Genomic DNA, 14635 nt, shown 5'->3' with positions numbered 1-14635 from the left:
CAACCCCGACCTCCACGCTAACCCCACCCGCCCCAGGCCGCAAAAACCCGCGTAGTCTTCGTTTCCTTCGAAACCCTCAAACCCCCCACCGGCACCGACACCTTCATCCCCGCCGCCCTCAAAGACCCCACCACCCTCCAAAAAGACCTCGCCGCCCTCGCGGCCGAATCGACCGCGCGCCAAAAAACCCTACTCATCTTCGACACGCTCCACCCGCTGACGTCGCACCCGTCCACCGCCCTCACCCTCCCGCACTTCCTGTCCTCCCTCCTCTCGCCCACCACCTCCCTCCTCGCCACCTACCACGCCGACGTCCCGCTGACCGCGACCCCAAGCCCTTACGCCCCCCGCCCCCTCACGCTCCTCCGCTACATCGCCACCGCCGTCTTGTCCCTGCACGCCCTGCCGCACGTGCTCGCGGCCAGGGCGGCGCAGGACCGCAGCGTCGCGGCGCCCGTGTTTGGGCTGGGCGAGGAGATTGAGGGCGTGGTTGCGGGGATGGGGCGGAATGGGTGGGGGGGACGGCTGGAGGGGGGGAGGGGGAGAGGGAGGGATGACGGCGCCGCGGCGCTGGGGAGGGGCGTGGTGGTGGAGATGGAGTATAGGCGGAAGTCGGGGCGGGGGGTGAGGGAGTGGTATTTCGTGCCTACGGCGGCGGCGGCGGCGGTCGCGGCGGCGAAGGGGGGAAGGGAGACGGCGGTGCTGTTGGAGGATCATCCGTTGTATAGGCGGGGGACTGCCGCGGCGGCGGGAGGGGAGGCGCGGGATGGGGGCGAGGAGGATATGGATACGACGTTTAATCTGGGGTTGACGGAGAAGCAGAGGAGGGATCGGGAGGGCGTGGTGCTGCCGTATTTCGATGCGCAGAGGGAGGATGGGGGCCCCGGCGAGGGGGGGAGGATTTTGTATGACATGGGTGTGGAGGACGACTTTGATGAGGAGGAGGATGAGATCTAAGTGGGGTGCAATTAGTTTCTTGGAGTTAGTATTAGAAGCATATCAGCGGCGTCTTCGAGGATGGTCGAGGTGAGACCAGTCGGGATTGATGCCTCAGGCCACAAGCGCCGATCGCCGGGCGCGGTGGCCTGTGCACGGCGGGCCGCCGACCGCCTTCCTTCGTTTCTGAAGCTGCCTCGTCGCCGCTGTCTGTCCTACAACATCCTCTGCGAATCTCAAGGCCCGCGCCCGGCCAAATCCTGCACCGCCCACCCTCGTATCCTGTCGCCTTGCAACACGCTCTACTCGCCGCATTCACCTTAACTCCCACGCAGACAGCCGACCTGAGCCCCCCCGTCCTACACGCCCAACCAATCGGTGGTTGAACGTTTGAACACCCCATCGCGCCGTCCACGAAAATATCCACACTCTCACACACGCGCCGCTCTCGAATTGAGGAGACCACACCACGCGCGAAACAACAGCCATGCCCGAGCCGCCGGCCTCGAAGCGCGGGCGCCGCCCAGACTCGGCGCAGATGTGGGACGACAACGACCGCGGCAAGCAACCGTCGCGGCGAGGCAGAGCCGACGGGACTCACGCGCGTGTCCGGTCGCGGTCACCGCGGGACTCGGACCACCACGAGGGGGGCGGTGGTGGCGGTAGCCGCGGCGGACACAGCAGGCGCGGCGGCGGACGGGCGAGAGACCGGAGCGGAAGTAGGGAGAGAAGCGGAAGGAGGAGAGGCGGTGGAGGAGGTAAGCTGCTGCAACCCATGGGAACGCTTCCTTTTCCTGTTGTGATGTTTTCTTTTTCTCGCTTGGGTTGTTCATCGTGGGTGGGTGGTGTAAGGCTGATACTGACTTTTTTTTGTTCCGACAGACGACCGCGCGCGCTCGCGCTCGCCAAGACCTAGCGATGGCAACGTGCGCCGCCGCTCTCCGCCGAGGGGGCCGCGCGGCGGCGGCAGCGGCGGTGGCAGGGGAGAAGGACGGCAAGCGGCGGGTGCGGCGAATCACGCAAACGGAATGAAGAAGACCGCTGCTGCCGCTTCTGCGCCGCCCACGTCGGGCCGCACTCAGCCCAGCTCGCGGGAGTGGACGCGCAGGGTGCAATCCCGGGCGGGAGTTACGGTTGCCGGGGGCATCACGAACGGCGAGAAGGATGGCGACAACCAGGCTGCAATGGACGTGGATGCCGGCGGCGATTTGGACCCGGAGGCGAAGGAGATGGAACGGATGATGGGCTTTTCGAGCTTCAGCAGTACGCATAACACGAAGGTGCCCGGCAACGATCTGAACTACGGCGTCAGGAAGGAGAAAAAGACGGAGTACAGGCAGTACATGAACCGTGTGGGAGGTTTCAACAGGCCGCTCAGCCCGTCGAGGTAGATGGGCACGAATGGGTGAATGGACCGATAGACTGCGGAGGGAATGGCATAGCATTGGCGTTGGCGGGGATTCTTACGGCTTTGCTTCTTTTCTTCGGAGCTGGAAATTGCCCCTGCTGGATGCGATGGTTCGGATTCTGATGGAAGGCTTCGAGCTGCGGATGCTCGACGCCTGCGAGGCATTGATACCAAATAAAAGCTCACTTGACTTCAGCGCTGTCCCACGGCTGTATCGAACACAGTCTCTTCTGCCAATGCGTCAACCGGAACCCTTGTGAAGCTCGTGGCATTGTTCTCATGTGATGAGCGAGTGCAGGGAAAATCGCCGGGTCAATGCGGTGTGCGGAAGTGTGGGCGGGAGCTTTGGCGTGCGTGGGTCAGGGCGCCACGTCTCCCACTTCGCGTCGACCGCTACTCGGGCCGCGCAAGCTGCTCTTTCCGTCAACAACCTCTCTCCCAGGAGCTCACCTCGACCAGAACCCCGCCAATTGAGATTGTTCACCCATAATGCGTCCACTCAAACCGCCGTCGCCCGGCCGGAGGGGCGGCGTCGCCCAGAAATCTTTCGCCGCGACCAGCTTCTTCGCCGTCGCCGTCGCCGCCATCTTGCTGCTGCTCAGTCCGGCCGGCGCTCGTGCTGACGATGCCGATGAGCGGAGCGAAGTCGTTCAACAGATCGAACGCGCCTCCAATGAGAGCTTGCTATGGGGCCCCTACAAGCCGAATCTCTATTTTGGCGTTCGCCCGCGCATCCCCAAGAGCTTCGCCGCGGGTCTGCTCTGGAGCAGGGTGGAGGATTTCCGGTCGGTGCAGGATAGTGCGTCTTCTCCATCCCCATTCCGTTTTCTTCGAGAAAGTGGTACCGAAAGAGCTGGCATGGAAAGCAATTGGCATGCTTCGACAGCTGGCTTTGGCTGACGCTCGCGGGACCTGTTTTCCAGACTTCCGCCATACATGCGAGCAGCACGAAGGCATGGCCGGCTACGGCTGGGACGAGTACGACCCGCGCACGGGCGGCAAGCAGACGATCCATGACGCTGGCAACCAAATCGACATCACGACCGAGTTCGTCAAGGTGCCGGGCGGCGAGCACGGCGGCAGCTGGGGCCTACGCGTCAAGGGCAACCCGCGCGACGACGCCCCGGACAACCTGAAGATGACCGTGGTCTTCTACGCCTCGATCGAGGGGCTCGGCAGCCTCGAGGTGCCCGTCGAGGCCGAAGACGAGGCGGGCTTGGGCCGCGACGGCGACGTCGACATCCAGGGCCAGAGCCAAGGGCTCGGCTCCTACACCATCAAGGTGACCAAGGGCAAGGGCGAGCACCCCGAGGAGCGCCATGAGGCCTGGGATGAAAAACCCCTGGATAAGACCTTTGTTACTAGCGCCCAGCTGCCTGAGCAGGCTATGTGGCAGGTCAAGGGCGTGCTGTTCGCCGCCATCAAGCAGACGGTTGATAACTTCGTCGCCCGCTTCGGCACCGAGGAGAAGATGCCCCCGCCTGAGCAGATCTACACCATCGCACATAAGCCGGGCATGGGCAACATGCACTTCGTGCAGAAGGTTTTCGAGGGCCCCTTCGAGGTTAGTGTACAGCTTGGGGAAGGGTTGCTTTTGGGCATGCTGACGTGTGGCAGTTCGACGTTCTCTTCTCTTCCGCTTCTGCGCCGAAACCCATGACTTGTAAGATGTTTATTTGTCATTGTTGCTATTTGTGCTGACGATATGATAGCCGAGGACTTGACCGAGGAGCTTGACGCTGCCACTACCGCCTTCTCCAAGCGCTACAATGATGTGATGAAGCCCCAGGCGCCTTTCGATGGTGGCAAGTACGACGAGTTCTCCAAGTCCATGTTCTCCAACCTTGTTGGTGGCATTGGCTACTTTTACGGTGATTCGCGCATCGACCGCTCCTATGCTTCCGAGTATGACGAAGATAACGAGGGCTTCTGGGAGGAGGCTGCCGAGGCTCAGACCAGAAACAAGCCTGAGCTTGAGGGCCCTTATGAGCTTTTCACTAGCATTCCATCCAGGCCCTTCTTCCCGAGAGGCTTCCTGTGGGACGAAGGATTCCATCTCATTCCGATAGTCGACTGGGACGTCGATCTCACTCTGGAAATCATCAAGAGCTGGTTCAACCTTATGGATGAGGATGGCTGGATTGCTCGCGAGCAGATACTCGGTGCCGAGGCCCGCAACAAGGTCCCGCCGGAGTTCCAGGTTCAATACCCTCACTACGCCAATCCCCCCACCTTGTTCTTCATTCTGTCTGCTTTCATCGAGAAGCTGCAGGCTCAGGCTCCTACGGATGGCTCTCAGCAGCCCCTTGTTTCGGGCGAGAAGTACACGACGTACCTCAAGAACCGCGAAGCTGCTCTCCAGTACCTCCGCGACCTCTACCCTCTGCTCAAGCGCCACTACTTCTGGTTCCGCCGCACGCAGTCCGGTGACATCAAATCCTACGACCGCGAGGCCTTTAGCACCAAGGAGGGTTACCGCTGGCGTGGCCGCACCCCCAGGCACATCCTGACATCTGGTCTGGACGACTACCCGCGCGCCCAGCCGCCTCACCCTGGCGAGCTGCACGTCGACCTGATCGCGTGGGTCGGCATGATGACGCGAAACATCAAGGACGTCGCCGCCTTCATCGGCGAGGAAGACGACGTCGCTGAGTTCGCCAAGTACGAGAACGCCATCATGCGCAACATCGACGATTTGCACTGGAGTAAGGAGGAGAAAATCCACTGCGACTCCACCATCGACGACTACGAAGAGAGCGTGCTCGTCTGCCACAAGGGCTACGTCTCGCTCTTGCCGTGGTTGTTGGGCCTCGTTTCGGATGAGGAGAAGGTTGGCAACATTTTGGATCTCGTGGCCGACGAGGAGGAGATCTGGAGCCCCCATGGCATCAGGAGCTTGAGCAAGAAGGACGAGCTGTACGGCACGGATGAGAACTACTGGAGGAGCCCCGTGTGGATGTGTATTAACTACCTGGTGGTTGTGAGGTTGCTGGTGCGTTTCTTCCCTTTTCCACATCCCCTTCCCCTTTCTTCCCCTTCCATCTTTCGAATATCGCTAATGCATGACAACAGGAAACCGCCCAATCCACCAGCCCGCACGCCGCCCGTGCGGCCAAGCTCTACTCGGAGCTCCGCAAGAACTTGGTCGAGACCGTCTACGAGAGTTGGAAGGAAACGGGCTTCGCGTGGGAGCAGTACAACCCCGAGACGGGAAAGGGCCAGCGCACGCAGCACTTCACCGGCTGGACCAGCTTGGTCGTTAAGGTGATGACGTTCCCCGATGGGAAGGACTTGAAGGTTGGTGTGGCGCCGCAGAAGAAGAAGGCGGGTGGGCATGATGAGTTGTAGATGTGTGGTTGGGTTTAGGCAGCAGGCTGGAGAGTTTGTTTGCGAGTAGATGGGAGGAAGTGAGGTAGAGAGACTGCAGAAGGATGTGGTGGATTGTATAGAGCTGAAAAAGTCGACTTGAGGTTTGGAATGTATGTATGTATCTGATCATGATAGTATTTTCTACTAGGTATCTGGGCAGATCGGACTCGAGTTTCTTTTGCTGCCTTTGACTCTTGTCTTGCTGGAATCTTTCATTAATCTCTGTTTTGACCAAGATGTCTTCGCGTGCTAACAAAGCCAGACTGTTGTTACTGGTGATACGCTCAGAGAATTTGATAGTCGGCCACGTCATCACATACTCGTAGTTGATAAGGACCAGCTCTCCGCAGCCACTTCTGAGTCCTAAGGCATACATCATGACCAACATCAAAACAACACCAGCACCGTACAGATATTCAAGCTGTAGCGTCATGGCTCACACCATGATAGGAGGCTGGCGGTTAGTGCTCCCCTCTCCGGTCAGGATGTCCACAGCCTGTACGTGCTGCATATTGCTTGCGGCATTCCCAACGTAAGAATGATCAAGGGTGTAGGTACATGACCAAACTTAATTACAAGCTGACCCGGTAGATAGCATAGAATCCAGAGGTGGGAACAGGCAGCCCGCCGGCAGCCCGGGCGTGAAAGCGGTAACAACACCCTTTGTACGAACAGCAGCCGAAGCCTTCCTTCTCATAGATCTCTCTGTCTTTTGGGGGCGAATATTATCCTTTTGCCCTGTAAATTCCCCGTCTACTGACCCGTCTCACAACTTGCGAGCCGATCGAGTATGCAGAATTCCAGCATCGTGGGTATGACGGCTTGCTTTTTTTTTTCTTTGTCTCCCTGATTCCAAGCAGTGCGTTGACACACGACTACTATTTTCTTCGCTCTTTGTCTAGGTGCCAATGCAGCGTCCTGTCTCGCAGATGGTGGTGGTACGGGTGCCGGGCGCTCTGGGCTGGCTGCACCATCATTTCGGTTAGCAGGCTTGAGCTTGCTTGCTCCAGACTCTCCAACTGCGGCTGCCGTGTGAAGGCTTTAGCATCCACGGTCTGTTGATGGGCCACGGTTGGCTGGCTGTTGCGGTTGTGTGTGGCTGATGAAGTTAGTTGTCGAGTTTGTCGTCCGTCTGATTTGGGCGATTCGCCGTCGTCTGATGCGATCATTGCCAGTGGTAGACCCCTGATGCATGAAATTATTTTCCTTGGTACCGGCCCACGGCCAGCACTGACGTGGAGACCCCGATGCGGGTGTTGATGCAGCAGATGCTGTTACGATCAAACAACTGCATACAGGCAGCCGAAAGAGTGATCGTACATCGGCGCTGCGCGGTTGCGGTGCGAAAGCTCGAACGACGACGAACGAGCTAGGCCGGATGCTGGCGAGAAAGATCTCGGAGATAGTGGCGGCGCAGGCGCGCGAGTCGGGGAGGGCCAGGAAGGTCAGGGGTGCGGAGGGGAGGAGCATCGTGGCGGCGGATGGTTCTTTCCACGCTCCCAACTCAACTCCACGTCTCCCCCACCCACCACCCACCATCACCACCAACCACACCATCCTTCGCCTCACGCACCCACGTCTCAGGAAAACCCCACTGCACCGCATCCACCTCCCGCAAGCCCCTCCCCTCCACCCACCCCACGCACGCCCTCACCAACCCCATGACAACCTCCACCATCCTCTCTCCCCCAATCCCGCCCAGCAACCCCGATCCCACCCCTTCCTCCTCCGCCTCCTCCTCCCCCTCCTCCCCCGCCGCCGCCGCAGCCCCCCTCACCCCCAACGCATCCACCACCACCGGCAAATCGCCAAAATCAAAATGCTCCGCGCCCCGCACCCCCACGTCCCGCAGCCACCCGCTCTGCGCCGCGCCGAACTTGGCCCACGTCGCGTCCGGCCGCGGCGGGCGCTGCTTCGCGACGAGCAGGAACGGCGCCGGCGCGAGGTCGGGATAGGGCCGGTTGGACCCGGAGCCGTTGCCGTGCAGGTCCCGGATGTCGAAGAAGAACCAGCCGTCGAGGTTGGCGCCCGCGAGGAGCGGTGGGAGCGGCGGGCTGCCTGGGACGGTGGCGACGGTGTTGGCCTGCGCCATGATGCCCGCCGCGGCGGCGCCGCCGATGCTGTGGCCGAAGACGAAGAAGGCGGTGGTGGAGGGGTCGGCGTCGGCGTCGGCGTCGGCGTCGTCGTCGCTGCTGCCGTCGCCACCGCGGAGGATGTGCTGTTGGTCGGCCTGATCAAATGGAGACTGAGACGACGACAACGACGGCGGCTGGGCCAGAGACCGCAGGTACGCCGGACCCTGTCCCAGCAGCGCGGCGGCGTCGGCGAGGCGGTGCTCGTAGATCTGCTGCAGCTGCGGGAAGGTCCAGTTGGCGAGGGGCGGGAACGCGCTGTGGACGCCGCCGCCGTCGCCGTCGCCCGGCATTTCCAGGTACGGCGGCTCGCCCGGGTGGTCGATGGCGTAGACGGTGTAGCCCCAGGACGCGAGCTCGGAGAGGTAGGTCGTGTAGGCGAAGCACGGCATCCCCGCCCCGGGCATGAAGAGGATGGAGGGGCGCGCCGGCGTCACGGGGCAGGTCCTGGTGCTGGTGCTGATGCTGGTGCTGGGGAGGCCCGGTGCTTGCCATTGGAGTTCGGTGACGAGTAAGGAGAGTAGAGGGGGTGGGATTCCCAGCGCGGAGCCCCAGATGGCGGCGTTGGTGGCGTCGATCCAGGGCCGGGTGCGTTGCGGGGCGGACAGCGTCGGGCCGTATGTCGTCACGAGGAGCATGGTGCCGTCGCCGCCGCTTCCGGCCGGCGCGGTGAAGTCGTCCAGCGTGGTGTGGTTGAGGACATGTTGGTTTTGCGTGACGTGGTAGGGGCCGGTGGGTTTATAGAGGAGGACTTCTGCGGCAGTGGTGCCGACGAGTGCGACGGTGATGGCGAGAAGCCTCATCCTTGGAGTGCACGCAGGGCCCTGAGTGTACCTGTAGATATACACGATGGTCGAGGTGTGGCTGGGTGTAGGCCGCTGCAGACGTTGGCTCAACCGGTTCCCCACTTTCCTTTTCGGGGCTACTGCTTACGAGCTAAAGCTACCTAGCTCGCTGTGTGACCTGTTATCTTCGTCTTCATCCTTTTCGGACCCCAATACAGCGCCATGGTGCCGACAACATAAAAATCGACATACATCCACCTTGACGACAACCCACCTGTGCTGGCCAGGGCATTGGAACTGGAGTCGGGTTCCTGAAGTTCTGAAGCTCCTGTTTCACATGACGGTATTCATCCGAAGACCGCCACACGCTTGGCCAGTGAAATCGTAGACCGCCAGCATGACACTCAGGGAATGAACCCTCCATACTCTCCATATCCTCCATATTCCCCACAGCCTCCATACTCTCCATACCCTCCATATCCTCCATATCCTCCATATCCTCCATATCCTCCATACCCTTCATACCCTTCATACTCTCCGTGCTCTCCATACTCTACATGCTGACGGCTTCCATTCACGGTTCCCGTAAGCCCAGTCAGTTCTGCCCACCCCATGGCGTCACCTGCGTGACTACGAGCAAGCTGCTTCGCCATATGCGTTTCATCAAGTTCTTCCCGATCCCCAAGCGTGCCCATTCCCCCGTAACTTCGCACAATGTTAGCATCAAACCTTTTTCCCCTGCGCTTGTCCGCCTGGTTCTTGTTTCGATTTTGGTAGATTTGTCGGAATGCGAGAGATGCTTCACGTAAGATGCGTCCCCGCTGCCACGTGCTGACTCTACCCAAAGCCTCTTCAGCCGGGATCGTCGGCCTACCTGCAGCAGAGCCGATACGCACACCTACGCTTAGCCGGTAATTGTCTTTCTTAGCGGAATCGTCAAACACGCACCCCACGTAGTGACTGTCTACAAATGGTAGTGATACGCCCCAGAAGGCATGACTCTCGTCTGGCCAGCTGATGCCTGTGGCGGCAACGAGCAACATCGGCAGTCGGTCGAGTCCCGCAGATTCGCTCTGAAGAAGGAGGCAGTGCTGCCAGTTTTCCTCCAGCGTCTGTCTGATGCGAAACTCGACCGAAACATGCAACGCAAAGGGTCGCAAAGCCGCCTTGTCTGCCGGCGTCAGAGTGCGGTATCGCCATTCAGCGATGGCAGCCCCGGAATCGTCAATCAAAGCAGCCACACCCGACGATTTGAAGCTCACTTGATCGTAGATGTTGGCGGGAGCGCTGTCCAGAAGGTTTGAAGGGCACCAGGAAAATCCGCCGCCGGCCGAAACCGTGTCGTGCCCATGGAGCAGAAAGCTGAGCGGCACCTCAAGATACAAGCGCAGTATCTTGACCGTTGCAGTCGCCGGTGAATCTTCGTAATCGTAGTCTTCCGCTCGAGCCAGCATCGAGGCAATGGCGATGCGGTCGCGTCCCCAAGTTGTCGAGCGTGTCCTTAGAATCATCAGGATGTCCGAAATGCTTGGCTCATTCTTCCGTAATCGTTGCAGTACTGTCGATGCAACTTCATGGCCAACTTTCACCAAAGGCATCTTTGCAAGAATGTCTTCATCTAGATCTTTGATGACCTGTCTGGAGTGGTCATTTGGATCTCGATATATGACTTTGACAGACGTGGATACCGAGAGTTCCAAGGCCGTCCAGCCACGGCTGAACCATGGTGAAAGGACGAGTGCCAGAGCAGGACTACCATCATTAGCCCAGTCAAACTGCAGAAGATACTCGTCGTGGACGACGGTATGTTTGGCGTGGGTGTAGTTCTCTTGCATCTTGCTTATAGCTTTCCGTCTCGCTTGTTTCTCCGAAGGAATGCAAATGGCATCCCACCAAATGCCGTCACAATCCAGTTCGTCTGCAATCTTCTTGAAGTACATGAACAGGCAGTTGTTGACTTCTCCAGAACGGCCGACGCCAACGCCAGTGCCGTCCGACCAAACATGAGAGATAGCCATGATATCTTTCGGTGGAGGAGACAAAGTTACGTGGTCCAAGTCGACATCTGCTGTTGGCCAGGCTGTTGTTCGGCCTTGGTGGACTGCGTCGTTGAGCTCTTCGGGTGGGAAAAAGACTTGGCGGCAGTCTTCACTTGCACACTTATGCAATTGCTTCTTGAGGGTACTGTTGACATCCGAAAAAAGGCAGAATTCCGCAGAGCAACCGCTGTGACCCTCGTGAGCGAAAGATTCTGGGGAAGGCGACTCCTCTGCAAGCTCCATCAAAGAGGGCAAATCATCTCGACCCAGGTCAGCGCTGTAGGCCAAATTCCAAAACCGGTGGGGGCAGATGTGTAGTTTTGCTGCCTTCTCCAGTGCCTTTTTCACTGCCAATGTGGTTACTCGCTGTGGCATGGCGCCTGAGTACCGAACCCAAGAACTAGCTTTGCCCTTCTTATAGCTCAGAAATCCATTTTGAATGGTCGTGCATGGCAGTTGGACCTGTGTCAGAAGGAAGTATACGACCTTGCAAACGTCAAAAACCATGACAGGATCCCCGGGAAGCTCGTCATCCTTCTTCAACTCAATCAGTTTCTCTGCTTGAAATGCTGAAAACTCATCGAGCCATTGGTATCCCGCTCCAGCTGCCGAGAGCTGACAAGAGGCCGCACCGAGAGCCCACTTGCGGAAGCTTTTCCATTTTTCACAGACCGGCATAGCCTTCTCCAGCTTTGCCATCTGTGCGCGACAACGAGGGAACCGGCATTCTCTCAAGCGAGTTTTGAGGCAAAAATATTGGACCAGTTCAAGAAATGTGATGTTTCCCTTCGCCCACTGGTACTGTTCCTCGTGCTCTTTTGTCCCATCTTGGTATTCATGACCAACTAGAGTTTCCGGATAGTCCTGGGGGTGGAGATCGTATAAATGGACGTTTGCACACGTTCGTGCCTCGGCACCACGGGTCTCGATATCCCAAAAAAGCGAGCGGTCTGGCTCCAAGGGAGGCATCTGCGATTCTATCCATTTCCCACCGTCTGGATGAAACCCGTGGTTTCCGTTGGGGGAAGATCTTGCGGCGCATTTTCTCTCTTCCAAGGCGTTGGTCTCATCAGGCGCCGGAGTCCCAATCGATTTGAGGAAGGAAGTTCTTGCCGACTGTTGTTGCTCTCGTACTTGTGCGTTATTGGATGACCAAAGGTCAATGACTTCCGTCCAGTTTGAGTCCATCATTTCTAGTGGTGGGCAGTTGTGGTAACTTCGTGGTGTAAGGAGGTTGTTCAACACGATCAGAGGTCTCCATGAATGAATCTCTGATCTGTTTCATAGTGAGATCCTCTCGATATATATATCCATCCACATAAGCTGTGGCTTGATTTATTACTGTGCTTTGTTGAACTTTTGCATGTGGTTAGTCAATGTGGGTCGCTTGTGTAGTGTTTGGGTGTCGATGAGGCTATGTGAGCCAGTTCCTGACACGTGGTGCTTAGGACCTTACTTTTAGAGATCGCACACTAAGCGAGATGAGATTTTCACCCTCGTACTATTCTAGCCTGCCACGTCGCGATTGACACTGCCAAAAGTGGGGGTTCAGCTGAGAAGCTGAACATTAAGCTGGATGCGGAGCAAGGCGCGGAGCGCCACAAGAAAGACGAGCGCGCTTTTACAATAGAACTTGCCTTATGCGAATTTCATCAGCAATGCAATCTCTCGAGTCGATTCCATCCCAGTTTCGCCGCTTGATACGTAGGCGGTTGGGCGAGCGATGCCGTCACCGCCAGCTATTTGCACTACTTCATGCCTCTGTCAGCTACGTCCACAATCCCTGTCACCTAACGCACGACCCCTGTTAGCTACATGCACGTCCCCCGCCAGCTGGTCAGCTGCACCCACGAAGCTCAAGCTTTTTTCTTCTTAACGACGTCGATTGTTACAACAACGACGACGACGACAACAACGCATTCACGGCACCCGCATAGCGAAAGCTCATCACATCAAGCTTCCTCTATTTTCCATTATACTACCAATCCATCATCCGCATTTTTGCTATATTCGTCGCTATGTTTGAAGTAGCAATTTCGCGACTTGGTAAAATCCTCGAGACACACCCGTGGGCTGGAGAGCTAGCAGGGATACTCCCACTGTCTGCTTTGATCGATTTCATGGACTTACCGAGGAAACTTCATGTCTTTGAACTGGCAGGTGCAGTGCCGTTTTGGAGTTGGCCAGTCACACCAGCTGGTAGCCGTCTTCTGCTGTCAAGCAAACATACGCAAAGGGACTGCTGCCTAGATCGATATGGCAGCAGCGTGGCTTTGACAGCCCTGGACGGCTGCTATGGAGACCAATACATTGTTAGCAGTCCTGAGACCGTGCGCATGTGCATTTCGTCACGCGAAACACACACACTCCCGAATGATCACGACAACATGGCCGGGGAAAATCTGAAAATCCAAAACCTGGAGATAATTTGCATTTCCAGAGAGCGCAAACCCGAGCGCCGATTCCAGCCATCACAATCCTGGTTAGGCCGAATCCTCCTGGACCCCTGGCTGGCGTTTTCATATCAATACCTGCTAATATCCACATTGGGATGGATTATGTTGCTTGGTATGATCATCATGAGCGGCATTTTCAGATGCTATCTCTCCCTTACCTTCCTCATCGTCATCCCAGTGACCGGCGTCGTCATCTTTTGTCTCCATGGGAGCACGCCTAGGAGACTGCTTGTTCAAGAACAGAGCGATTATAATCGCTTAGTTGTCGTGGCAGAGCACATGAATGCCACGGACTGGATGGTTTTCTACGGAGAAAGCACCATAGTCAACTCACTCCTCAACCGACCACTGGAGCCCATGGGGCCACGACTTTCCAAGTCCGCTTCGGCTATTCTCAGGGGGGCTCTCAGAGTCCTTGTTCTCGGGCAATGGGGTCTTGCAATCGGGGTAGCGGCGCTCAAGGACTGGAACGCGTTTTTCATAACCTTCTGGATCGCTTTCTGCATATTCTCGCACGCTTACCTTATCGCCCCTCCGATGTCAGCAAATGACTGGATGAGGTCTTATGCGAACATCAAAATGGCGCGTTACCAGACTCAGCTTAGTTCTCGGAGAAGTTTGTTTAATACGATAATTGCTCTGAACCCAGACACTTTCTCCTGGGACAATCGCATGGATCAGGAGGACCGAACAAAGTTTTCCGAAGGAGCCATGCGATGGATTGATCCAATTTTAACTCGAGGCTCTAGTCGTACGAAGTGGGAAGATGCAACCCGGACTGCAATGGACGAGGCACTATTACGATACTCGACGGAGAGTCTAGTATCACCGGCGTGGCAAGATAAGGATGGAGAAGTTCTTGGCTTCGATTGGAATGATAATTACTCCCGGGAATACTGGAAGTCGTTTATACTCGAGGGCATCTACATGGCGGCGAAGATCAAGGAAGAGACAAGGCTGTTTGGACGGAAAGTAACGAAAATTGTGTAGGTTTTACGTACAAATTACATAGTTGAAATGGAGGGCTGCTTCTAGAAAAGCCTAGATAGAAGAATTGAGCGAATAACGTCGAAGTGGAAAGAGCAAGGTGCATACGTGGCTATTGCAAACATTTCTAGGCTACTCGGTTACGGCAACGAGAATAGCTTCCTACCAAATTAGCTCAATTGCACATAAGCGCCCGCTGCGCAGCGCGGCCAAAGCATGAAGGCTCGGTCCGACAACAACTGTCCCCAAGAAATCAGTGGATCAAAATCCAGCAAGCTGGGTGGCTTACAGTCCAAAACCGTACACCTTTGGCCACGCAAGAGGGGCGACCCGCTGTACGGGCTTCCAGGCATTTCTTCCATTGATAAAGACATCCAAAGACGTCGCCTCTTTTTGCGTTCCAAACTTACCCCGGCATTCATCAACCAAGGTCCAGCCTAGGCAGCAGTGGCAGCCTTTTGCCTATAGCACAGCCCCATCGAAACCAATCGAAAGACGCACATGGTCGACCGACATCGCTCTT

General features: G+C 57.3%; 6 protein-coding genes across 6 annotated transcripts in view; 4 read left to right on the top strand and 2 right to left on the bottom strand.

Moving 5' to 3' along the window:
* Positions 1-957, top strand: part of BKCO1_1100074 (histone acetylation protein 2) — a gene marked incomplete at both ends in the record, with an annotated part of 1190 nt that extends 233 nt beyond the window's left edge. Inside the window, one exon of the mRNA XM_020270433.1 lies at positions 37-957. Within this exon, the coding sequence (XP_020132665.1) occupies positions 37-957 (921 nt within the window). The remainder of the gene's footprint in view (positions 1-36) is intronic.
* Positions 958-1423: 466 nt separating this feature from the next.
* On the top strand, positions 1424-2327 carry BKCO1_1100073 (u4 tri-snrnp-associated protein; the record flags this gene model as incomplete). Its single annotated transcript, XM_020270432.1, has 2 exons — positions 1424-1694; positions 1819-2327. The coding sequence occupies 2 exons, from the start codon at positions 1424-1426 to the stop codon at positions 2325-2327; spliced, it is 780 nt and encodes a 259-aa protein (XP_020132672.1).
* A 506-nt stretch (positions 2328-2833) lies between these two features.
* BKCO1_1100072 (glycoside hydrolase family 63 protein) lies at positions 2834-5692 on the top strand (the record flags this gene model as incomplete). Its single annotated transcript, XM_020270431.1, has 5 exons — positions 2834-3143; positions 3268-3908; positions 3962-4007; positions 4057-5336; positions 5417-5692. The coding sequence occupies 5 exons, from the start codon at positions 2834-2836 to the stop codon at positions 5690-5692; spliced, it is 2553 nt and encodes an 850-aa protein (XP_020132671.1).
* Positions 5693-7217: 1525 nt separating this feature from the next.
* Positions 7218-8648, bottom strand: BKCO1_1100071 (uncharacterized protein; the record flags this gene model as incomplete). The annotated part of the gene is made up of 1 exon (XM_020270430.1): positions 7218-8648. One exon carries the CDS (start codon positions 8646-8648, stop codon positions 7218-7220), a length of 1431 nt encoding a protein of 476 aa, XP_020132670.1.
* A 386-nt stretch (positions 8649-9034) lies between these two features.
* BKCO1_1100070 (ankyrin repeat-containing) lies at positions 9035-11860 on the bottom strand (the record flags this gene model as incomplete). Its single annotated transcript, XM_020270429.1, has 1 exon — positions 9035-11860. The coding sequence occupies one exon, from the start codon at positions 11858-11860 to the stop codon at positions 9035-9037; it is 2826 nt and encodes a 941-aa protein (XP_020132669.1).
* Positions 11861-12687: 827 nt separating this feature from the next.
* On the top strand, positions 12688-14115 carry BKCO1_1100069 (peptidase family m3; the record flags this gene model as incomplete). The annotated part of the gene is made up of 1 exon (XM_020270427.1): positions 12688-14115. One exon carries the CDS (start codon positions 12688-12690, stop codon positions 14113-14115), a length of 1428 nt encoding a protein of 475 aa, XP_020132790.1.
* Positions 14116-14635: the final 520 nt, after the last annotated feature.

The sequence above is a fragment of the Diplodia corticola genome (genome assembly GCF_001883845.1).
Source record: "Diplodia corticola strain CBS 112549 chromosome Unknown scaffold11, whole genome shotgun sequence".
Lineage (NCBI taxonomy): Eukaryota > Fungi > Ascomycota > Dothideomycetes > Botryosphaeriales > Botryosphaeriaceae > Diplodia > Diplodia corticola.
Note: the sequence above shows the minus strand (reverse complement) of the source record. Positions and strands in the feature narration are given on the sequence as shown.